General features: G+C 30.8%; 2 protein-coding genes across 2 annotated transcripts in view; one reads left to right on the plus strand and one right to left on the minus strand.

Annotated features, from left to right (window-relative positions):
• boss (G protein coupled receptor bride of sevenless) overlaps nucleotides 1–11,160 on the plus strand; it is a 52,281-nt gene extending 41,121 nt beyond the window's left edge. The window contains exon 9 of the mRNA XM_035360945.2: nucleotides 4,289–11,160. Coding sequence (XP_035216836.2) covers nucleotides 4,289–5,395 — 1,107 coding nt within the window. The 3' untranslated portion in view covers nucleotides 5,396–11,160. The remainder of the gene's footprint in view (nucleotides 1–4,288) is intronic.
• The window catches only part of LOC118190252 (tyrosine-protein kinase Src42A-like), a 133,627-nt gene continuing 118,561 nt past the window's right edge, over nucleotides 11,014–26,079 (minus strand). The window contains exons 3-8 of the mRNA XM_035360946.2: nucleotides 24,982–25,145; nucleotides 23,134–23,302; nucleotides 20,780–20,938; nucleotides 20,466–20,644; nucleotides 20,157–20,313; nucleotides 11,014–17,146 (exon numbers count right to left, since the gene is read on the minus strand). Of these exons, the coding sequence (XP_035216837.1) occupies nucleotides 16,935–17,146; nucleotides 20,157–20,313; nucleotides 20,466–20,644; nucleotides 20,780–20,938; nucleotides 23,134–23,302; nucleotides 24,982–25,145 (1,040 nt within the window). The 3' untranslated portion in view covers nucleotides 11,014–16,934. The remainder of the gene's footprint in view (nucleotides 17,147–20,156; nucleotides 20,314–20,465; nucleotides 20,645–20,779; nucleotides 20,939–23,133; nucleotides 23,303–24,981; nucleotides 25,146–26,079) is intronic.

Below are 26,079 nucleotides of genomic sequence, written 5' to 3' on the forward strand. Positions count from 1 at the left end.
TTGAATGAGAAGAATATCTCTAATAAAATTAAATACGTTTAAATGAAATGTAGCAAAATATGTGTATATTTTAACAGGAAGTCATGTGATGTCCATGTCAGATTTTTTACTTCTTTGTAAAAGTTATAAAGGTAAAAGGTACTATGTAAAGTTATAAAGGTACTTTGTAAAGTTATAAAGATACTTTGTAAAGTAAAGGAAGTATTGTAATCACAAAAGAAATTCGAGTATAATATTTCAACAAAAATGTCCATCTTGACTGCTGGCGAATCCATCTGAACGATTTTTTGGCGTAACATCTGTACATAGGACAAAATAAAGAAATTTTTTTTTTCCCAAACCGGATTGTAAAATGGATTTAAAATGTATTCAGAAGGTACTTTTCCGTGCCGTGTGTACACACGTATCTCGCATAACTCAAAAACGATTGGCCGTAAAGTGTTGAAATTTTGCGACTGCTATAGCATTTAGTTGCGCATCTCTCTTTTTATTATAATATGCCGCACCAAGATCAAAAGTTAAATTTAAATTTTGCTGTGGTTTATCTTTTCGATCGTGGCCAAATTGGTTGTTTTTTGAGTATAAACTCTAATTTTAATTAAATTTTTTAACTGTATTCGTTGTGTTACGTTTCTTTGTATTTTACAAATTTTAATGAAGATATTTTGAGTTTTTATATATTTTTGCCCTGTCGCGGAGTGAGAACTGAATGAATTGAATGAGGAAAAATATATCTGTAATGAAACTGGAGGAATTAAGTTTAAATGCAAAAGAATGTATTAAATTCAATAGGAATTACAAAGAAGTCATATGGTGTCAACATCTGATTATTTTAATATCATGTACAAGAATTGAAATATTACTTTATAAAAAGCCAGAATTCTTTCATGTAGAATAAGGACAGAGCAAAATGGGCTAACGGACAGAAAGAATATTAGACATTCATGCCATTGCCTATAGGATTTGGTAAACCATTTTGATACGGAAAGTTCGCCCCCCCCCCTCCGAAAAAAAATCTTAGTCGTTTTTTAACTGATAACGATCTTACCCATCCCCTTTTAAAATAATTTTAGATTTATCCATTGGAACCATTGACAGTATACAAGGCCTCACCATTGACAACTGACGTTCAAAATTCATTATTCCTAGCATTATGAAACTTTTTCAGAAAGTGAATTGCTGAGATGATCATGCCATACAAGTAATATTATAAATTCAAGACTTATTTAGAGTGGACTTAGTTAGCGGTTAGAGATTATTGAGCACTAATAATTATTCTTTGCCGAGTGAACTGGTGCTCCCGTGGAGCTCCAAGAAGTTGTTGTATTTATCAGAGGAGGACGTGGGACATATACCTGCTTATCTCTGTTAGAAGACAAGTGTTCCCACATTCCATCACCTGTCTACTAAATGTACTTTTATATTGTACTATTTATTTACATTACTATATATTTACTTTTATTTTTTGTACCACTTCATATCTTATGTTCTGTGTTTTATATTTTTGCATTGCATATGTTTTTTGCATTCTCTGTCTCCAAAATTATAGCCAATGTACGGCCACCTAGCCCTTGTATGGCCATGTGTCTTATTACGTAGATTCTTAAATTCTTCAATAAGAGCTGGATAGTAGAGGACGAGGAGTATACACATACTTACCTCTGGTAAATGCTAGGTGCCTCCGTCTTCCATAACCTTTTACCTGCCGAGTAAAATAAAATTACATGGTTTTTCATCATTTTCTATTAAGAATTTTCTATAAAAAAATTAAAATATTCAACAAGGGGAAGCCATACTCCCCATCTTTATATAATATTTTTCATGCTCACGAGGGACCAAATTAGTGCTAGTCAATACATTCCATATATTTAAAAATCTTCAGCAGTAGCTTGCAATATTTACTTAAAGTAGTAGTATTCCAACCTTCTCTTGTACTTTTGCTAGAACACTCCTGTCAACTCAGCACAGGTGGAATTTTAAGTTAATTCATATATGTTATGTTTGCGATCGGCTAGAATCCCCAGTTTCGGTCAGAGATAGCTTCATGTTAAAATCTTAGGATGCACTCAGGATTTCAACTTAAAAAACTGATCCTTTTTTTTTTTTTTTTAATATTATTGCAAATAAATAATTTCCGTATGTCATATGGTCCAGCATAGTTAAGCTTTTTTGCTTTGTGTGAATGAGTCAATATAATCAATAATCATCTGTGGCCCGCAGAGAGCCGCCTTTGTCTTGGTAGAGCTTCTGGCTTCAATGCTTATTCATAACATGCTTTTGAGAAATCCATTGTTATGCTTGAGAAATCATGCAGAGAATCTTGAGGCAAATCTGACACTCCCAGGTAGTTTAAGCTGTCATACGTGCTCTCAGGATTTGCTTTGCTTCAAATTTAAATTGCGATATCTATGTTCAGTATATTTGTAAACGATTCATTAAATCTACAACTAGCTCCAGTGATTAAATTCTATTATAACGTAAATTGGACAAACAAATTGACCAAACAAAAGACGTGCCTATCCAAACATTTGGATAGGCAGGTCTCTCTTGGTGTTCTTTAGTGTATAATGCCGCAAGATATACAGAAGCCGTTCTTACATTTTTTAAACGATTTTCATTGCATTTACAGAAATACTTTTCTGAAAAATTTGTGCTTTAAATGCTCTTTGATAATCCTTATTCTTCACCATCTTTCTGTACCGTAATTTCCAAGACAATAAAGCATCTTTTAGTACCTCAAGGCATATTTTAACTCATTCCTCTTGAACATCTTTCAGAAGTCCAAGGAGGGTTATAGCTCGACGTAAGTCCAAAAGCTCAAAAATCCATGGATGATACATAAGGAGATTTAGTAGGGATATGAGTGAAGGGTCTGGCCTTGATACCAGTTTCATGTTACAATTTTTCCAGGAAATTAACCGTGGACTTTGATGTGGCTGCTTGCTTTGTAACAGTGGACCTGGACGTGTGGCTTCTTGCTTTGCCTTGTTCTACTGATTGCTGGCACTGTGGGTAAAAAGGAGGTATTTCATATTTGAAAATTGGGTATAAAATATATTGGTGACATTATGTGGAGTTGATCTTAAGATTTTTCTCCGCTCTATTTATTTTGAATTTATTTTAATTTGAAGAACTAGCAGCAATCATAAATCCCTTCAAAAAAACCTTCTTTAGATCCTTTGAACCACATTTTAAGATTTCTTTCTTCTCCTTTGATGATAATAAATGGATCTCATTTTATTGCAGTCATTTACATACACCCAATATTCATCTACTGTTACAAATTTTTCCATTTTTGTGCGGATAAATATTTCTTATAAAGAATTCTGCAGCGCTTTCTGCGATTGTCGATATGTCGTGGAAAAAGACGATGCACATTGATTTTTCGCCTTTTTTAAGATTAAAATCAGCATTAATCGCTTTCTTAAATTTGACTCTGAGCATTTTAATGATTTTGCAACTATTCTTTAACTTTGTGGGTTTTTTTTAAATTAAATATTTTATCTTTGCAACGGTCGAAACATTCCGTCTTTTCCTTGAATATTGGATATGTATTTGGAACACTTTTTTTTTTCCCCCTCAATTTGAAGCCAAACAAACATTGACGTTTTTCCTTTTCTTGTTAAAAATATTACCTATCATAGTTTTAGATATCGAAAACTCATGGCTTTCGCAGCGTTTTTTAATAACTAAATACGAATAATTTTCTTCGGAAAAAGCACAAACATAGCTTTCATCCATTACTTCTTTAAAAGCGACATTATGCATGAAAACAAGTGTTAAGTGGCAGACAATAATTTATACTTTCAAAAATATAGTTGCAGTTAAAAAAATAATTTCAAACAGGCATTCTTTTTTATAACAAAATAAATTCATCTAAAATATGTGAGAACAGCCTTTGTACTGCTCAATAATCACCTGGGAGATGGTATTTCAAATACCGATATGTAAAACGAATTTTATAACCTCTAAAATAAAAGTCTAACTTCAGAAATAAAACAATTCACAGCCTACTTTAAATAAATACAATCTTGTTCTGGACATTAAACATAACGCCTGTTTCAGTCTAATTATTTATCTGATAATGGGAATTGAACTGATGAGGTGATTCTCTTGCATGCATAACTTTTATAATTTATAAATATTTAATAATATTTTTATATTTATTACACTTGAACATGAGAATTGTTTCATATTATCCTCTGAAATTGTACCTGTACAAATGTTTAATATTAGTTTAATTTTATTAAATAAAGGGTGATTTATCAAACAAATTTTTTATCCCTAGGTCGGTCACTACTATCAAGGACAGTTGATCTGGGACAAAAAGAGACTTAACATTCTTCGCTTCACTGGTTCTGGTTGGTTCAAAATTCCTGAATTCCATTGCCGTCACAGCTGTCCTGAAGTATGTAGCAATTTCGAGAATATATCAATTACTCCAGATTTTGAAAGCTTTTTCAGTAGAATTTATCATTGGAAGCATGAAACTTGGGTAACGATTCTTCTTACGACATCTAGCATTGGTATAATTGTCGCCGTTTCTACAGCTTTGTTCTTGATTGCGAAAGCCTGTAGAGAAGATTTTGAAGAAGGAACTCAAATTTCGAATGTGATGCTACTGATATCTGTTATATTCTCATACTGTTGCTCTGCTTTTTTCTTATTTCATGCAGATACCCCGACATGCTCAAAACGGATTACCGTAGTAGGTATAGCATATGCTTGCATGTTAGCTCCAGCACTTTCACGCTGTTTCCTACTTATCGCAGCCGAAATGGATGGAATTCACAGCCATATCAGTGGATTCTTGCAATCCATGCTGTGCTTCTTTATTTCTACTGTTCAGATCGCAATGGCAGCCTATTACTGGTTATCATACTCGGACGTAAAAAAATCGATATCCAGATGTGCTATTGAAATGAAACAGACAATAGCGTATTTCTCCTACGTTATGTTTTTGAGCTTTTTGTGGTTAATAGCCTCCCCGTTTTGTATCCGAAGTCGAAGAAATAACAGAGAAGGTCTCCTTTTGCACTTAGGAAGTGTCGCCGTCTGTCTAGTGTGGCTGATTTGGTATCTTCTATTTTTCCTCTTGCCACCTCGCTGGAATGAGTTTACCATATGCTTTGGTTTAGTCGCAACTGCAACATCAGTTTTGTTAGTGGTGTTCTTGCCTAAAATATATCGACTCATAATTTCAGCTGCAGCTAAGCAGCAAGGTCAAATGAGCATGCAGCCAGTCATTTTTGCTTCAACTTCTTCCAGAAGTCCAAATTTATCGATATACGAAAGTGTGAACCATGGCTACAATCCTGACAAAGATGGATTCATCGTGGATGTCTTTCGAGACGAAGATGACTCACCAGCCCCGAGAAAAATGACTCATCTGTGAGCAAATTGCTGTATTAAGCTAAGTAATCCAAGATAATTAAATCGTGGCTGTACTTTAAAACAGAAAAGCCATCGCAATTTAAGCGAATTGTTTTACTTATTTTCCTCAAAATAAGTGTACGCTGAAAGAGAAGTTTACAGAACAGGCCTTGTTGATTCATAGAGAAGGAAAAACGGAACATCCCATATGATTAATTTGAAAGAATACATACCTTTCATATTACTGACAAATATGCGTGATATAGGAATGAAGTTTTAATACATGCTGGTCAGAAGCATTGAATGAAATCCTAAATAATATTTTCGTTTTCAATCTCAAAACACTTTGATAGACTTACGACGTAAAGTTTTATTGAAATTATATATTGCTTAATTTTTGAAAAGCTGGACTACATTACCAAAAATAATTATAATTTTCCTTACTAGGTACCATTTTCTCTCTGTAATCGGAATTTTATTTCGGTATTATAGAATTGCAAAATTTTCGTAGCTAAGTTAATTTTATTGTAACTTTAGGTTTTCTGTTACACAATATATTTTATTCATTTTTCAATCTATTACTCTTATTCCCATTTTTATCTCTTACATTGCACGACTCATACTTTTTTCTCTTTCCTCGTTTATTTGCAATCCACAGTATGAGCGGGTTTCAGAGACATCTGCATCCTCATAACCCTGCATTTTTAAATGGCGAACATGTAATTAAGGCATTCCTTATTTAGATTAGAAGAGAAACACGCTAATGTGACAATCAAAATCGTAAAAACAACCTTGTATTTAGCGTAGGTATAATGAAACACTCAATCGATTTCGAGGGCAGCTAAAGATCCCTCCTCATCAGAAGAAAGAAATACCTAGAAAGAAGAAAATAAAGGAGAAGGAGTCACAGAAACACGTGGTCCTTATCAGCACTGCACGTGGTTGGTTATAACTAGATTTTTAATCAGAGTTGCACTGGCCGCCTACTTTTACTGAGCCAGGATATCTGATCGAGCATGAAAAATTAGCGAAGTTAAAATAGGGAGCGAGGGGCAAATGCACCTTACGCTCAAAATCTGAACTTCAAATGCATTCTTTATTTCTTTTCTTACCTCCTAGTTTATTAATACTTATATATGAAAAATCAACTGTCAGTGATTCTCGAGTTTTCATACGATTTTCTAATAGCTTTATTTTTGAAAGGATGCTGCCGAAATCATAATTTTACGCAATAGCATTATCCCGTTTCCCACCTTTCTAGTTAAATATAATACTTCAGCTCACTATAAACATGCACAGATGCGTATTATATAAAATCAAAAATCCTAACTTCTCTTCAGTTCAAAAGTTAAACTTCTTGACTGACAGTACATTTTTACACTGACGAGCCAAAACATCATGACCATCCTCACACTTTTCAATAAACTTGTCTGGATGACGTGGAGGGCATGTGATTGAGTGGGAATGGTAATTTAACTGGTTCGGCAGAAGGTAAGAAATCAAAGTACTCAGGATCAGGCTCCAGCCAATGAACTTGCTTCCTCATTATGCCTCCCTGGATTGGACCCTAAAATCATGTGACCACTGCGTTCTCTCTGGATACTTCCGCCACAAACGAACTCTTTTTTTTTTTTTTTTTTTTTTTTTTTTTTTTTTTTTTTGCCTGCTGGCATCGCCGCGAAGTGTACTTTTCACGGTAACTCACGGTTACCCCCTTCTCCATCGTCATCACTCCTCCCCTCTCGCGGATCTCCATTGCCATAGACATGCCAAAATGAAGTGCCTCATTTGAAAATACTGTGGCAGTATTTTCAAATGAGCTGGTAATATCGCGCTTCCCGCGATAATTCAGCAGTTATTCAATATTGGTAAGGAATCATTCTTGCACTTACTTTTGCGAATAAGGGAAAAGGCTGCTGATCTAAGCGAATTTGATACGGGGCGGATTATAATGGCCCGAAGACTCGGAAAGCGTATGTTCGAAACTGCACGTCTGGTGGGTTGTTCACGATATGCCATTGTATTTATGCTAAGTGGATAAATGACGGTGAAACCAGCAGTAGATACCAAGGTGCTGGATGTCCCGGCGTCATCAAAGAAAAAGGACGTTGGAGACTGTCCCGCTTGATAGAGACAAATCGACACCAGACAGTGGTTCAGCTGACAGCCCAATACACTGCTAGTCCGTGTTTCGGAACACATAGTTCAGCGGACACAGTTGGATGACCGCGCAGCAGACGACTCAGTTGTATGCCTCTGTTGACCAAGCGTCATTGTCAGCTACGACTACAGTGGGCCTGGAGACATCGAGACTGGACCATGGATAAGTGGAAGACAGTTGTCTGGTCGGATGAATCACCTTTTTCTCATTCATCACGTCGATGGTTGTGTCAGGGTACGAAGTCATCCAGGCCGAACAGTTGCTTTCCTCTGTACAGTACGTCATACACAGGCTGGTGGTGGCAGTATTACGCTTTGGAGGACTTTCTAATGGGCGGCTCTGGGACCCTTAGTCGTGTTAGACCAGATCATGAGAACTGCGAACTATCTGAATATAACTGCGGATCAGTTGCACCCTTACATGGCGTCTGTCTTCCCAACTGGAAATGGAATCTTTCAGCAGGACAGCGCCCCCATCACAAGGCTCGAATTGTGTTGGAGTGGTTCGAAGAGCTTAAGGGTGAATTCCAAATACCTAACCCGCTGTATACTCGCCTGGCCACCTAACTCTCCGAATCTTAACCCGATACAGCACATTTGGGATGTCATGGAGCGGCAGCTCAGAGCTCAAACACCACCATGTCGCAATATCTCGGCTGCGTGATCGCTGCTTAGACATTTGGTACAACCTGTCTCCAGTCATCTACCAAGAAATTGTGGCATCCATGCCAAGGCGAGTAGCAGCTGTTTTGCAGGCCAAAGGTAGCGCAATGTTTGAGTAGGTGGTCATAATGTTTTGGCTCTTCAGTGTATAATCCTTCTTTATTTTATGAAGAACATTCTTCATCAGAAATATCAAATCATCATTACCAGTACTTCATCAGAAATATCAAATACGATAAGATCAAATCCATCAGAAGAAAGCTCTTCAAGCAGTGTATGTGCTTCCTCTACAGAAAGTCCTCTTTTAGGCAGTTTCTTAAAACTCAAATATTTGCTTCATTTTTTCTTCCAAAGATAAATTTTTTGCATCTGAAATTGGCTTTAGAAATACTTCACTTCCCTTTCACTAACTGCAAAAACCTATTTCGTAAACCACCTCCTTGTATCCTTACCCAGGAGAAAAATTTCTTTTTTGTTCTTTAGTCTCTTATCTGAAAATATAGATTATATTACAGATATTATAGTAGTTAATGACGCTGACTGATGGGACGGGGTTCGTATACCAGAGAAAGCATGGATGTTACAGTGTCCGTGCGGTAAGGGCGCACACAAAATACATAATAAGCTGTAAATTCTCGCGAGTGGTTGCTCGTAGGGAAAAGAGATTCTTATGGATTCAATTACACTGCACACACAAATTCGATATATATTTAAAGGCGATGAACTATTTTAATTTATACGTGTAAATAGTGTCATTATTTGATCTGACAAACATTAAAGCAGAATTCAATTTAAAAAACTCCTCCTCTCCCCAAAAAATTTACGCTAAACTAAATTTTAAATCGAAAATGCTGAAAGTGGCAAGTTCTTGGTTTGAACACATTTTATTTTTCTCGAAGCTGATTCGGTAGTATTTAATAATCTGAGTGCTGTTCTTTTTATTCATATAACGTCATTCATAATTTTTATCTCAAGCGTGGAAGACATATCATATTTTTAGATTATTTTTCCTGTTTTAATCAAATATGCTTAACGAAGTTTAGACCTAGTGTTTGGATGATTTTGGGACAGTTACAGAATGATGAAAATCAATGTTCACTGCTATTCTTCTGATCATTGCCTTGATAGAAATTATCTGTTTGGTAACCCAATTCTTCAATTCAATAGATGTCTTCAAACTGTTTTATTATGTTCAATTGTATTATATGGTTTAGAATACCTTCAATGAAATAAGCTTACTGAATCCAGCAGACATATATTCAACAAAAGTATTATGTGGCCTCCAAACCTCTTTCTGCCGAAGTTATTATTTTTTTGGGGGGGAGGGGGGGTTCTAAATCATTTATTTCAGTTCTAATATTTTTTCTCAGAATATTAGTCTTTCATCCCTTCTAAGCATATTAAATTTGCTATGAATAGTAAACCAGTAAAAATTACTTTATTACAAAAACTCCTAAATTTTTGTTGCAGTCAGTTTTGCAAATATTAGCCAAAGTCTCTTTTTCTTTTCCCACTTATAAAACTCCCATTTCGGTTTTCGTCCATTACTTTCACTGGATCAAATTTCCAACAGACTCTTCAAAGACTTTCCAGTTTAACAATTGCCATTTCTTACATTCATTCCGAAAGAAAGTTTTTTTGCTTAAACTTTCCTTTAATTTGCTTATGTTAGAAAAAGCTTTAGCTATATTTCTAATGCATTTACCATTTTTAAAACGTTAATATTACTAGTTTTCGAATTTCTATAAATTTTTTCCTCTACAGTTAACAACACGTTTTTAATAAAACTGATTTAGACTATATTAAACTTGAATTGTTAGCATCAGGAAAAGCAAACATTTTTTTCCCCTTAAGATATTTAGCATAAAAATGTTTGAAAGAGATTTCCATTGGATTATGATTGTTTGACAAGTATTCCTAAAACTTTCATTAAGCATTTTAATATATAATTTTTTTTAACCTCTCAAAAATTTTTAAAAGATTAACAAGCTGATACATATGAATACCATCAAAACAAAGATACATAATACAATTATTTTTAAATAATAAATTTTTGCAGTTTACCGTATTTATAATAACAGACTCACTTCACTATCAAAATCCACTGTATGTTCACTTAGCTGAATTTATAATAATTCATCTTTTGTTCAAGAAAAGCATTAAATAATATCTATGAAATATCTTTTACATTTAAAATCTGCCCTTGTGTGTTAAAAATATTTGGACAGTGCTAATAACATCTTATTTTGTTAAATAAATAAGGAAAAGCAAGTAGTTTTGTTTTTCAAACAAGGCACCAGCTTAACAATATTCATACTGTAACAATGATTTCAATTCAAATAAGCAGATTCTATGCTATGGATCTAAATCATTTTTGCATATTTTAAATTTAAAAAATTATATTTATTCAGAATCACATTAGGTGTTAATTGCTGTCTCTGGATCTTGCAGTAATTTTAAACATACCTAAAACCTTATTTACTACTGATATAAAATTTGGATTATGAATTTGACATTTACAATCTGTGTCCGTGTGGTATATTTAAACATACCGCATAGACATTTTAACCGCATATTAAAATCCTTACCATGTCAACTATGCTTTAAATTCATACTCTGTGAAAAATATTTTTGAATATACATAAAAATCCTGCTTATATCAAGATGCAAAAATAAGTAAATGAAAGCAAACTGAAATAATTTTTTTAATGTATTTTCATGTTGTGATCCTTATTCTTTGCTATATGCTTCTTTTTAATAAATGAAAAAATTAAATAAAAATGCTTTGCAGTCTTATGTGAATAAATCTGCCACTGATTTCATTTGTAAAAGTGAAGTTTATTTTAACTACTGATGCAGAAAAATTACACAGTGACTATAGATACACCATTTTAACTACCTGTACAACAGAATCAACAATCTGTACAAAAAGTTATAACAATCAATACACAATGATTTCTGAAATCCTTCAATAAATGACAAACATTTTTAATAAAAAATGTAACCTTAATATAAGCCCACAAGTTCAACATTTAAGTGGATGTGGAATGTTAGCAAAAAGACAAAAAATAAGTATGTAAAATGGAAAGACTTATTAGTTTAAAAATATATGAACTTCAATTAAAAATTAAAAAGTTGCACCAGCAGTTGCAGTTTATCTTTAAATGTTGCACCAGCATCTTTTTTCAAAACATTGCAGATATTATGCTATTATCTACAATATCATTCATTGAGCTACAAAAATGAAGGAATGCACAATTGAAGCAATAAAAGCACCACATTTTATGCATTGTTGCAATAACAAAATTCTGTGCTGGAAAAGTATCTTTAATCTACTTATTACACTTGCAACACACTCTATACTTTCTATACTGCTTACAAATTGTTTAGTTAAATGAACATATTTCATTTTATTTTGTAAAACATTTTTATAATATAATCAAGTACAGTAGAACAGAATTTTCCAACAAAAATGGGAACAGATAGATGATGATCTTGCAGCAGTTACTACTTAAGACTGAATATCAAAGGGGGGCTTTTAGCATGATATTATGCAATCACTGTGCATTAATTTTATTTCTTAATGCCGAAAATATTTTTCTTTTGAGGCATTTATACATCCCCACTTTTCTAGACATAAAAAACTTCTCATCTAATTTCAAAAATACAGAAGCATTTCCAAATCACTCTCATCTGGTATTTTTAAAACCTCAAGATTCAGTTTAATTATAAGATATATTGTCTAATGCTTTTAAGTGGATACTTTTTCATGTTAAATAAATGTAATAGCCTTCCTAAGTCTGCATAATTAGGATTCTACTATATATGTTTTACACATTACTTTCTCTTTTAAAGGACACAAATATATTGATTTTTGATGATTACATAACAAGAATCAATGCAAGTAATAACTAAAACATTTTCCCCTTATTGTTATTAAGTTTGATGTTCCCCCCTTCTTTGCTATTCAGTTTGATTTAGCTATCTATGCAATAAAATTACTTAAATAGTTTCGATACAAAAGTAATTGCTATCATTTCCCAACAAGAATTTTTATACAACAATAAAGCAAGTTTTTCTAAGAATATCACTTTTAGGATTAATATTCTAATTGCATAGAAACAGGTCTACATTCACTGCATTAGAAAATTTATTAAGCTGTCAACTGTCATATATTCAATAATATAATAATAAAAATTGTCACAACATTTGCATTAAATTCAAAATTTATTCTTTACATATTAAAATAATTTAACGACTCAAAAAAAAAATTACTAAATAATGCTTAAAAATATTAACTTATTATTTTTGTTTCAGAGATAGCACATAGACACAGATACATATTTCTTTTGCATCAAATGCATTCTTCTTTTTACACATGTAATTTTTAATCTTTCAGGGATTTCTAATAATGATTAAACATGCAATTTATTCCATCTATAACCAAATAAAATTAATTTGCCATGCATTAATCTGTGATGTGCAAAAGACATAATTTTTTTTTTAATGTTACAGTAATTATTCTAAGGGTTCTCGCATGGAATCATTCTAAAATAAAATCATTGATTTATCTAGTCTAATAATTATTAAAGTCTAGAACTTTAAAGAACCATCTGGCAGTATCTTAAGAATGAATGGAAAAATAAAGAGCACAGTTCTGGCTGCTTTTTTATGTGTAATGTTACAAAATGAATATTTTAAAAACACTGGGTTTTTAAAATATTCATTTTGTAACATTACACATAAAAATGATAAGTTAAATTCATCAGAATAATCTCACATCAGCGACTTAACTTTCATACCTGATCCTGAAATAAAAACTGAAAATTTAGAGAAAAATGACAAAGTAATATTTTAAAATATCCAATTAAATATAAGTCATTTGAAATATATTTCATACACATTAATGTCTTTCAAAATTCTATACAGTACCCAGGTAACTCTCAAAATTTCATAATTTCTTTTCATGGTATATTTCGAAATATTATATGGCTCTATATATCTTTAATACCTAGTTTTACTACAATTTTTTTAAGAACAGACATACACTTACTAAGCCACTTTATTTATGTTGTTGAAATGGTTTCAACGAGAATAAAAAGAAATATTAAATTCTACAATGCCCTGCATTTTTACACATCTACATGCTATTAATACCCAAATCATTACATTCATATATTTTGTAAGATTTTCCCTCTAAAATTTACATAAAATTATATCCTTACTGAAAATTAAAAGAGATTAAATATTTTTGTGTAGAGGGAGACAATGTATAGAGGGGTCATAAAAATTCAAAGCTAAGGTTAAAAAATTATTCACAATAAAAGTTTAATTTTCAAGAAATGTGCTCGTGAGTATGGTATCTCTGAAATATTTTAAATATCAGATCATTTACATCAGTGATATGCAACAACATCCTTTGATAAGGATTAGATACTTGTTTTAATGCTATATAAAACATTTAACAATAGTAACATTTCTAAATTCCATACATTAACATTCGTTAAACTTCATACCTTTTTTAATCAACAGGTTTATAAACATTAATTGAGCAATTGACCCTAGAAACACAAAATCACATTAAATGATTTCTTCATAAAAATGATCACAAGTTACTATTAAAAGCACAACATGTTACTAAAAGCACAACTATTTCATTAAAAAATAATTTAACACATCAAATGTGCACATTTTCCAAAATATACAACATTTATTTGGATTGACCTACAGAATTAGAATCTACTTGGTGAGTTTATTAGTTTCTCAAATGAAATACTTCAATGGAATAAATCTGTATAGTGCAAATTGCTTAGACTAAAGTTCCTTTTCATTTGCATAAATACATTGTTCCTTTTTATTATACATATATTTGCAGGAATGTTACATTATACTCTTATAAAAATGACAATTGTATAAAATAAAATAACAACATATTTTAAAATACAAATTACTTTCTATTGCATTAACAGCGTGGACACAACTAATATAGACTTTATAACGTTTTTAGAGCTATTCACATTTATCTTAAGATCAGGTGTTATTCAGTGTATTTTGTCTTATACCATTCAACAACTTTTTAAAAAAACAATTAAAATATTATTTGAATATGCGTACAAATCTTAAAACTTAGATTTTAAATAAATATCTGAAAATTTTTTGCATTACAAATTTTCACATAAATGTTTAGTTTCACTGAAATTTTATTTTGTATTTTACAATGTTATATGATTATGAATGAAACAATTTTAATTGGGATGAGAAGAAAATTACAATATTTTTTTAGAAGGTGCGAAAATAAGAACTGGAATGAATAAATAGAGGAAGAGGCCACTTTAGAGAAAATAAAATAGGCGAATATTTTTAATTTCTTATTTCAGGATATGATTGTTGACCCCCTCATTAAATATAAGTATTATTCTGGACTTCATTCTGAATATTCTGTTTGATTTGAAATACAAATTGCATGACCAACATAAAAAAAATCAAGTTAAAAAAATAAATAAAAAATATTGACCTAGAAGTGGATATTACAAAATAGTAATAACAAAGAAAATAAATACAATTTTATCAAAAATCTGTTACCTATTAGAAAGCTGGTAGATAAGCTTTCTCAATAATTTTAATTATATATTTCTATCCAACTATTAAACAAACATACTAAAACAAAAAAAGAAATTCAATTTATTAATTTTTTGTAATGAATTGAATACTTATATTATAATGAACGCTTAATTTAATTAAAATGAATGCTTAATTTCATTCAATTTTATTTTTTTTTCAAATAATTTTAACCAAAAAGTACACTCTAGTACTTTCTGACTGAAATCACTCTCTTACAAAGTAGACTACAATCGCTGTTCATATGAGCTCAAGTCTTTACTCTGAATATGAATCATTTAATTTTGCATAAGTTAAAATTGTAATAAATCTTGCAATTATGTAGCACAGCAAATTATTTTGATAGAAAAAAACACACTGTAAAAGTTATGACAATATTTTGTTTAAAATCAAAACTAAGTTTTTAAACTGTAACTAAAAGTTGTACTTTTACTAAAACACTTAAAATTATGTTTCAAGAGTATTTAAATTTCCTCTACCATCAAATTCTGTTTCATAACTGGTATATTTCCTTTAAGTCAAAAAAAAAAAAAAAAATATTAATTTTTTATTTTTTTCAAAATTATTTTAAAAAGTGAAAAATATAATTGGTGTGAAGCGATTTTGCCCTAACCACAGAATATCAACAGCTACAGTGGAACATACTTCATAAGCAGGTAGATCCTTTAAATAAATCTCAAATACAAAGTTATATACATAAAAAATTAGTGAATGGTTTAAAATTAGAATTTTTATGATTTGAAACAAATACAAAATCATATTCCTAACAAGATCATGAAAATAAGAGCAAAATCCATGCGAGGGAAAAAATTTTTAAAGCAGTGTTTTTGAACATAAGTATTAAATGTTTAAAACAAAGAATATACATCTTGTGCCTGATATACATCAACAAAATATCAAATTAATAAAAACATATGTAACAAAGTTCATGGGCAGAATAAACAGCAAAGATACTTTATGAAAATACAAGACTATATATATTTTTTAAAAATAATTTAACATAAAGAAGCTTTATTAGATAAAAGCGTGATAAAGTAATTATTGTATTTTTGGAGCTACAACAAATATAAGAAAACATGATTTTATATTCTAAAGAATTAGTATAAAAAAGGTATACTCTAATTTTAGTTTAATTCTTAATACTCATCATCTTGAACAATTTTTCAAAAGCATTAAAACTTGAATATTTTTTATGTTGACTTAAAAAAAGTTGACAATACATAGAATTATGCAATTACTAAAGAAATAAAACACCTATAATTACAAAGCTTAAATGCACTACATCACACATCATATCAAAAGGTGGTGTAAAAGTTCACATGAAGTTATGTTTAAAACTAGTATAAATTATGGAATGCAGAAGAATATACCATAATATTATATTTTCAAACAAAAAATTCTACAAATGCATAAAATAAATTAAATGCTTATAAAAGTATGAATGCATAAGCATTCAAGTGTACAAACCGTGCATTTTGCACAGGCATATGTACACTTTATTAATATCTGTTTTATTGAAACTAATGTTTATGACAGAAACTCAGATATCAATAAGTTGAGCAAAATAAGAAAAATACTTTTCATAAATGGCTTTGAAAGTTTAAAACATCTAACTATAGACACCTTATAACTAATTAAGACACTTAAATAATTGAAATTAATACCACAAAATAAATTTTGGAATAAAATTGACAGAGTATTAATAGTATTTGAATGTTCTCACTCAGTTTCCTTGTTTAAGCTCAGCCAATATTAACTACCATGAAATATTAATCTTCATACATTGGATTACAAAGCCTAAGGTTATGCAGAAAGCTTAAATGCTACCTGTCACTTAATCCAAAACAGCCCAGTTTGAAGAAGAGCTCAATATTGCTGTTCTTTGTGTTAAAACAAGATAAAAAATCAGATATTATTTTCTTTATTCATCACATTTGATATACATTTAAATTCAAGGAAATAAAATTTTTCTTTGGCACAGATGTGAAAAATAGGAAGAAAATTTTGTTAAAGGTTAACACACATTTTTAAGGGAGGATTACTTAACAGAACAGCATAACGGTATTGCATTGTGATATGCAATAATAAAATTACGCATCTCCATACATTATCAGATCTGTTCAGTAGGCAATGGAAGCTTCCTTATACTCAGAACCTTCTAAGGTAAAGAAGTCTTCCAGTTTCCACTGCAGAGTTTCAAATGTTGGCCGCTTCATAGGATCTTTGTGCCACGTCTCAAGCATGATTTCGTACAAAGCAGGTGGGCAACCAGGAGGGCATGGCATTCTGTAGCCATGTTCTACTTGGTGGAGGACTTCAGCATTTGTCATACCTAAAAAGAAATTTTATCAGAAAACAGTTTTAAAAGAAAGTATGCAAAGAATGTTTTTCAAAGAATAAACACATAATTTGAAGGAAGGTTCACATAGAAATTTTATCACTTTTGTCACTGACTGGATGAAAATGTAGCAATCTCGTACTACAAACAAGTCTGTTATTTATCAGAAATATAATAAAATTTGTTTACTTTTCAATATTATTTAGATGCTAGCAAGAATTTCATGCCATTTTCAACATACATAAATATGTTTATTAAATAGTATACATATTTCATTTAATACTCAAAATAGGCATAAAGGTTTCTCTTACACAATAGTTATTCATACTTACTGTGAAGAGAATTCAAGTTACTATATGATATAAATATTTAAATGGATTGATAAGATTTATTTAAATTCTCTTTGTTTAAGAAGAAAAGTGAATGTGTCAATACATTAAGTTCTCTTCATTGCAATCTCTTTGTGAAAATACTTTTCCATCTTCATCTGTAATTTAAATTTATATAGTAGTCAAAAGTGCCCTATTCGTGAAAAATAATGACATAACTAGAAATCTTAATTGTGAAAAGCTATATCAGTGCATCAAAAATTAAATTAATTTATGTGGAGATAAAATATTAAAACAACTTTTTACTTATCATGGACTGGCTACTTTTATTAATAGATAATTTGATACCTTTGCTTCCATTCAAGCATATCACATCTGGCCTATTCCAGACACTGTACTTACTAGAGAACAAGATGAAATAAAGCATGTTTATTGCCACTAAAATCTCAGTACCCATCAGTATGAAAAAAGATGCAGAATACTATTAGAAGGTTCTCACCCAGAAAACATTCTCCAAATAATATTTTTGACTCTTGTTTCTCAAAGTGTGCTACAGAAACTGGCATTGTAATTATGATCAAACAGCTATTAAACTGACACTTCATCTTAACAGAACTCTACTAATAAACAGTTCATGGATACCTGAGCTGTAGGAACAGAAAACTAATGAATTCTCACTTAATAGATATTCCCTGATAATTAATAAAATATTTAGCTGCATGAATATCTTCTAAAAGGGGATTGACCTAGATTTCATTTTAAAGCTCCCTGTTAAAATTTCATTCCACTAGCTTTTATTTTAGTGTAAATATTTAAGAAATTTTGATATAACAGCCATGATATATATAATAAAAATCCTAGTCTGACTATTTTTGTACATTAGTAGAAAAAAGTTTATTCCTAAAATATTCGAACTTGGTAACTTTGCACCATTCAAATTAAAATCATTAATTTTATACCACAAAAATGGCCAATGTCTTCATTGTTACATTCTAAGTTAGACCTATCCTCAAGATATCATTAAACCATATCTAAACAAGCTATTATAATAATAATTTTAATGATATCCACATTATAATAAGAAGCAATTCCATGCCATTTCAAGTACATAAGGGGAAAACGAACACTTGGAAAAACATTTCTTTGCATTCTACATTATGATTCAAATATTTAGAGAATCTAAAATAGATTTTTCTTTAAAACTTTCTTCTAGTAATCTATAGAATTATTTGCAGGTTTGGACTCTTTGTAACTGGATCTGAAATGGTTAAACTTAAAAATTAAAAATGTGATAAATCATGCTAACATATTTTTGAAATGTTTGTCACCTATATGACTAAAAAAAATTTAGAACCTTTTCTGAATGACCCTTTCTACTGATGCAGAGTTACTATAAAAAAATCTGCTTTTAATTTGTTACCTTAATAGGAAAAAAGCTCTTAAGAATGACTTTTTTATTTCTTTATTTTTCATCAACTATTATATTTGCCTCATTATACTAGGTACCTGCATATAAATAAGATGATTCTAATCTTTTCAAGTTTTGGTTTGAAAATTATTAGTTAAAGGGGTTTGCATTTAGGATGAATTCCTAAATGTAGCGGCTTGATATATTGAAATGTTTAATAAGGAAGGTTATGAAATGGTCTAAATTAGAATGCATAAGGAATATGCATCTTCTTTAAACATTTTAGGCCTAATAGGATTTATATGTCCCAGTGGGGCAAAGAAGTTATGTTGTTATGCTCTGTTTATGTTGTTATATAATACAATGATGCTTTACTGACAATTTTTATATATTTGACTTATCATACCTCATACCCCGTGTTATCACTGCTACATGTGCCTAGTTTGAGAGTTACTGCCTTTTGGAAGAACATAAAATTCTGCTATTTTTAAAGGTAAATGTTTTCATTTATTATTGTGATAAACTACTCTATTGAAATATATATTTGTAACAGGTAAAAGGCAATGCATACTTGTGGGACACATGTACCCCAGTGGGTTTTTTTAAAGGGTTATACATATCTTACTGCCATTTTTTAGCATGCATAAATTGACTCAGACTAAAGTTTAGGAGTTCTTAGCTGCCAATATACAGATGAAGAAGAATTCCTTGCAAATGAACCAGTCGATCTGAACTCTTTGGTAAATGGTTGCAAAAGAGTTAAGCTTAAAAATTAACAAATAAATGAAAAATTATGTCAACATATTTGCCTAATAAAATATACGAACACTGCTTTGCCTAATAAAATATACGAAACAAATGTGATTTTCATATATGCAGCAATGTAAAGGCCATTTTAAGAGGAAAAAAGATACCTATTATTTAAGGCTAGTAGAGTAGTAAAAATGATAAGCATTGCAAATTACACGAAGAAAATTAAATGTAAGTTACTAAAAATAATGTGACTGTCACAAAAACTAGTTTTGCTTAGTAGTAGACTAAATAGTATAGGTTATAAATCACCATTATAATTAATATTAGATTAACTTGAATGAAAAAAAAGATAGTTTTCCATTTAATGAATAGTGTAGATAAATAAATATTTAAGATTTCAAACATATTTGACATAACATAGAAAATAAATAGAAGCCGACAACATTTGCAACGACAAAAAAGGTCACTTTATAAACGAGATACAAAATGAAAATAAAATAATAATCCAATATACCTGGATAAGGTATCCTGCCATATGTTACTAACTCAGTAAGTAATATTCCAAATGACCAAACATCAGATTTTATTGAAAATTTACTGTAGTTAGCTGCTTCTGGCGCAGTCCACTTAATGGGAAATCTAGCACCAACACGAGCCTCATACTCATCCTCCTAGATAACAAATTACTGAATAATTAAATTAATACCAACAAATAATAATTGTAAAAAAGGAAAGAATGAACATTAAAGTTTCTTTTGGATAATTGTGTCTTATATAATTAAAAGCAAAAATGCAAATTTTAGAAGGACTGTTTTATACACACCTTTATTAATCGAGCTAAACCAAAATCAGCAATTTTAACCACATTATTTTCTCCAACAAGAATATTTCGTGCAGCTAAATCTCTATGAATGTAATTCTGAGATTCAAGATATGCCATTCCTGATGCTATTTGGCTAGCCATATCAATTAATTGCGGTAGTTTTAGTGCCCTTGCTTTGCCTAATAAAAAAGATAAATAATATATAGCAAGAAGATAAACTAGATATAAAATATGCAGGAGAAATGAAGGGCATCATTAATATTTACAACACAGTAACTGTCACATGAAAAACACTTTTTTAAACAGTAGTCTACCTTGAAGATACTCTAGTAGGCTGCCATGCTTCATTAATTCTGTGATAATATATATAGGTTCTTCCAAAGTACATACTGCATAAAGTTGAACCAGTTTGGGATGCCTCAACTTTTTCATTATCTGTGCTTCAGCCAAGAAGTCTTTAGGATCCATTGTGCCTGTTCATTGAATATTAAATATTAGTGATACTGATAAATAAATGCATGATGAGATTTTATGCAAAAATTAGTTTTGAATATCCATTTTTATTACTACTATATCAGGGGTTCTCAACCAGGGGGGAATTTCACAGTTTCAGGAAGGAATGCGATTAGCCTTTTATTTAGTTTTTGTTTGTGAATATAAGAAAGTACTTTTATTCAAGTTTCAGTATTTAACATCATTTTCACATGTGATAATTAGAATATCAATTTCACTGCAGGTTAAAAGAAAAAGATTCAGCAATCATATTTAAGAAATAATAATTATTTTAAGAAAATTATTAATTTATGTCCTATTTTGCATGTAAAATGTAATAATTGCAATTTTACCTTTCACTTTTTTATTCTAAGAATTTCAGATATTAGAATTACACTGATCAATATATTTGTAAATAAATAAATTAAAAAATTTCCCCTTGATAATAACAGCTTATTTCCAGTTATTAGAAATGTGACTCATATGAAATATCAACATTTCTCCGTAAAACTCATTACACTATATAAAACAAATATATAACAAACTATATAAACAAATATAAATACCACTAGCATTTTAAAAATGTAAAAACTCTTATATTTTAAGAAGTATTCACATAATTAAAAATTTTCATATACTTCTTAAATCACCATGAAAAAAGTGGAAAAGAAATATGAAAAACTGACGGATAAATTTATGGGGACATTGATAGTAATTATAATGAAAATAATGATAAACAAAATATTAAAATTTAGAATTAATTTTAGTATTTCTGATGCTAATGACACATGTAAGAGAACGGATATACCAAATATTTAAAATGAATAATAAACTGTATCTATACTTAAATATATTGTTGTGTTCTGTGGGTTTGTGGTTAGGGAACATTCTAGAATGAATTCTTTACGGTTTACCCCAGAATGTTCTCAAAGGCATATCAAAATATCAAAAGCTATATAAACCCTGCCTGTACATGGAGCAGTAGTGTATTGCCAGGTTTTATCTCGAGTGTGTTGAGCTCTGAAAGCAATTGACTGAGTCGGGAGCTGTACTTTAGTGTTTTGCCATGAAGTTGTCTTCACTGCTATAGCCTGATAGCCTGCAGGCTGTGTTGCTGATTATTTCAGTATGTTTGTCGCAGTTTCTCGATGACTGTAAACGTGATTTTTGAACTGTCCTGAGGAATACTGCCTAAATAAAGTGTGTTTTGTTTCTTTATTAAGTGTTGTCATTAATCACCCAAAACCATGAACCCATAGAACACAACTGGTGTCAGAAGTGGAATTTTGCTTGATCGAAAGTGTTATAAAATGCCCAGCCACACTAAGATAGCTTCCCCTCAAGGCAGGTTTAATGTTGCCTGAAAATGACAAGGGAAGGCTAGGCTGCCATATTTGGTGACCATAAAGCCACCTTGCTGGGAAGCTATCTTACTGGGGCTGGGCATCTCATAACAATATTATTTATACTAAGACTACCTGAACTCAACCTTTTAATTTTGTCAAAAACTTTGTAAAATGCCCAACCATAAAAATTAATAAAAAAAAAAAATAAATAAAAAATCATACCATTAAAAAAAAAAGCTTCCCTGTAACAAACTATTTTTCATATTGAAGATGATCATTGAATAATTATGATGATAGTACTGCTTTCCTCTTAACTGTATTTTAAGAATTTGATATCAGTTTATTCAGTTATTAATTTCTTCAACAAATAATTTTGTTTTTATATCCAACAAAAAGATATACCATTTAGAAGTAATGATGATCATGATATAGACAATGATAATGAAAATATTTCATAACTCTAAAAAGTAAGCTATTTTAAGTGTTCATAACCAGCTTTTTTTTTTTATTCTAAGCAGGAAAATATACTATATGTAATAAAATAGTTAGTTTAATTAAAATTTTGCCAAAAGCATCCTTCATGATACAAATACTTCTTTTTTTTATTAACATATCTCAAACACGTTTAATGATACTTATTCAACCCATTTCTTTTTATCTCAAATATAATAATTGTGCTAACACTGAAAGATGCCAATATTAGTGGTAATTTTGAGATTCCCTATTTGAGACATACGGCTGAATTTATGCAGTAACCCCGATCTGATTATTATTCACCAATGTTTTCACTTAAAATGGATATATGCCACTAAACAGAAATTTATATTTACCTGTTTTCAAAGTTTTTATAGCTACTGGAGTTGTATTGTTCCAAAGTCCTTCCCAGACTTCTCCAAATTGGCCTTGTCCCAATTTTCGAACAAAATTAAGTGAGCTTCTGTCTATCTCCCAGTGATCTCTTGTGTTGTGGGATAAGCCCCCAGTAGTAGGTTTCTCAACCTGTTTTAACATTAATTTGTTTTAAAAACAATTATATGACAAATAGGAATACAGAAGAGCGAGAAGTAAATTAAACACATAAATTATCATACAGAAATGGTTGCAGGGAAATACATTTATATGAAACACTAATTCAAATAATACATGGGCATATATATTTCTAAATATCACTTTTAATGTGTGAAAATTCTGGCTATATTGTTTATGCATACATTTGGGCTAGGATTCTTTATTTTCTCCTTTAATAAACATTGATAGTATGCATAGTCGAGCTTTTATTGTAACTGTAAAAATGAATATCACGAAAAGTTTTGCATATTTTTATTACAAAAACTTAAAATAAAACAACAAACAAACAAATAAATTTACACAATATGATTGTAAATATGTTGTTGCATGTGTACGGGTTCGTGATAGATTGAATGCACAAGTCCGATGAAAAGTTAAAAGAAATTATTCTTATCATAAGAAATAAAACAAAATGCTGAAATTTTTCATCACTGATATTCGTACAATATCACAATAACACACAGTAGTTATATTTTAAACTATTAAAACGTTAAATAGAACACAATTCGAAGTGCAGAGAAAGCTAATCCGATCTCACCGCAAATTCGCTACAGTCAACAACAATAAATAAGTAAACAAACTGAACAGAGATGTTTTTCTCTGGCTTTATAAAGCTTTTTAATAATGCACGAGAACATTCTGGTAATTTTTATTTTCTCAAGGTTTCTGGAAAGCAAAAGAGTACAATTACAGTTACAGTTAACACACAATTGCACTATTCAATTTAAATACAAATTACGAGATATCTATTCATTACATGTGAATACTCCTGTATTTTTACTTTTTCAGCGTAGCTTTCTCTTAAAAATCGTCACGCGTTGCATTACAGGGGAAGGAATAAAACAATTTTAATTACAATTCTACCAAAAATAGCCAACTAAATACAAAATCTGTAACAATATTTTCAATTATGGTGCAGGGATACCTATTATTGAACTTAAAACATTAATCTGCCTATAAAATTTCATAATAATTATGTTTAAAAGAAGTATGTTGCCAATGAGCTGCCATAATCTTCTTTTTACCACAGATATATTAAAGCACACAGAAAGCCTAGTTATTACTAATGATTTAACACTTCGAATTTTTTAAGTACTTATTGAAACTCTGTTATGCTGCTCTTTTAATATTTAAAAGTAACTTATATAAACACCTTATAACAGTTACATAAACATAAAATTGAAATAATGAAGTGAATTTTCTGAATTATGAAGATATATTGACGACAAACTAATCTCAATCAAAGTAATTTAGAAAATACGTAAATTATTATTCAGAAGCCATATTTGATTCTTGGTAATACATGTAATTATGAAGATTCATCAAAAGATCTTTTTTTTTTTTAAAAAAAACTTATTTTATCAACAAAATAATTAGTTCATAATTATGAAGAAGGTAAAATGGAATGTAGGATATGTTAAACTGCTTTTGTCAAAAATCATGTTCGAAACATAATAGATAATAAGATATTAGCGTCCTTTATTCAAGCTAGAAAATATCTTCTGGTTCTAAGAAAAGCAATTTCACATAGATTTTGGATATTACTTGTAGAAATTTAAAGAAAAATATAGATAGATATTTTACGTATATACAACTTCATCAGTACAAACCTGAATGCATGGTTTTCGTAAATTTACACAAAGACCATCAGCATCTTTAGTATAATGCTCAACTAGTTCTTGCAATGTTCGAAATGCAGTTCTTCTGGCTATGAAGAAACCACCTTCATCTAGTTGTCGAATTCTGTAATGTTTTACTGTATCTCCATCACGCACTGAAATGCAAATCAGAATATTTAAAATTTACTTTGAAAGTAATAATACCCGTTTTGTTTTAATAATTTAAAAGAGAAAATAATTACACTCATGTCCATTAATTAAGGATAATTCGGAGTCACGCGGAAATCGAACTCTAAAATAAACATATCACCTGTAAAATCACTACGCACATCTTCAAGAATCATATGCAAATTTCAGGAAGTAACCAGATGACACCGATGGTACGTCGCAATGACGAGAGTGATATATAAGGAATGCGGGCAAAGAAGTAAAATTGTTCGCAGGCGCTTTATAAGCATTTCAGTGCAATAACCGAATAGTTATGACACAAAGGACGCATTTGGATGATTTTTTACGTGGTAGCATTATCGGCCGTCTGGAATGTGGGCGTACCCAACTGGAAGTATCAGACGAACTTGGAATTGCCCAGAGTGGGATCTCCAGGCTTTGGCAACGATTCCAAGATGATGGTAATGTGAGTAGACGTTACAGCACAGGTCGCCCCAGAGTTACAACGCCGAATGAGGACCGGTATTTGGCAGTTACTGCCAAAAGAAACAGGCAGAGCACAGCCTCAGACCTGTCTCGTCAGCTCTCTTCAGCCACCCCTACGACAATTTCAAGGCAGACCGTGTACAGACGCTTAGGGCAGATTGGTCTATATGCTCGTAGACCAGTCAGATGTGTTCCACTTACGGCAACTCACTGTCGCCTGCGGTCAGCCTGGAGTAGAGAGCATGCATTGTGGACACCGTAACAGTGGGCTTGTGTGATGTTTTCCGACGAGTCCAGGTTTAGCTTGCAGTCTGATTCTCGGCGGACTTTCATATGGAGAGCTTCAGGTACCCGTTACCACCAAGAAAACATCATTGAACGACACCGTTACGGTAGTGCAGGAGTGCTCGTTTGGGGTGGAATTATACTGGGTTC

The sequence above is a fragment of the Stegodyphus dumicola genome, chromosome 10 (assembly GCF_044657685.1).
Source record: "Stegodyphus dumicola isolate Sdum_Otavi_A_Nest chromosome 10, ASM4465768v1".
Taxonomy (NCBI): Eukaryota; Metazoa; Arthropoda; class Arachnida; order Araneae; family Eresidae; genus Stegodyphus; species Stegodyphus dumicola.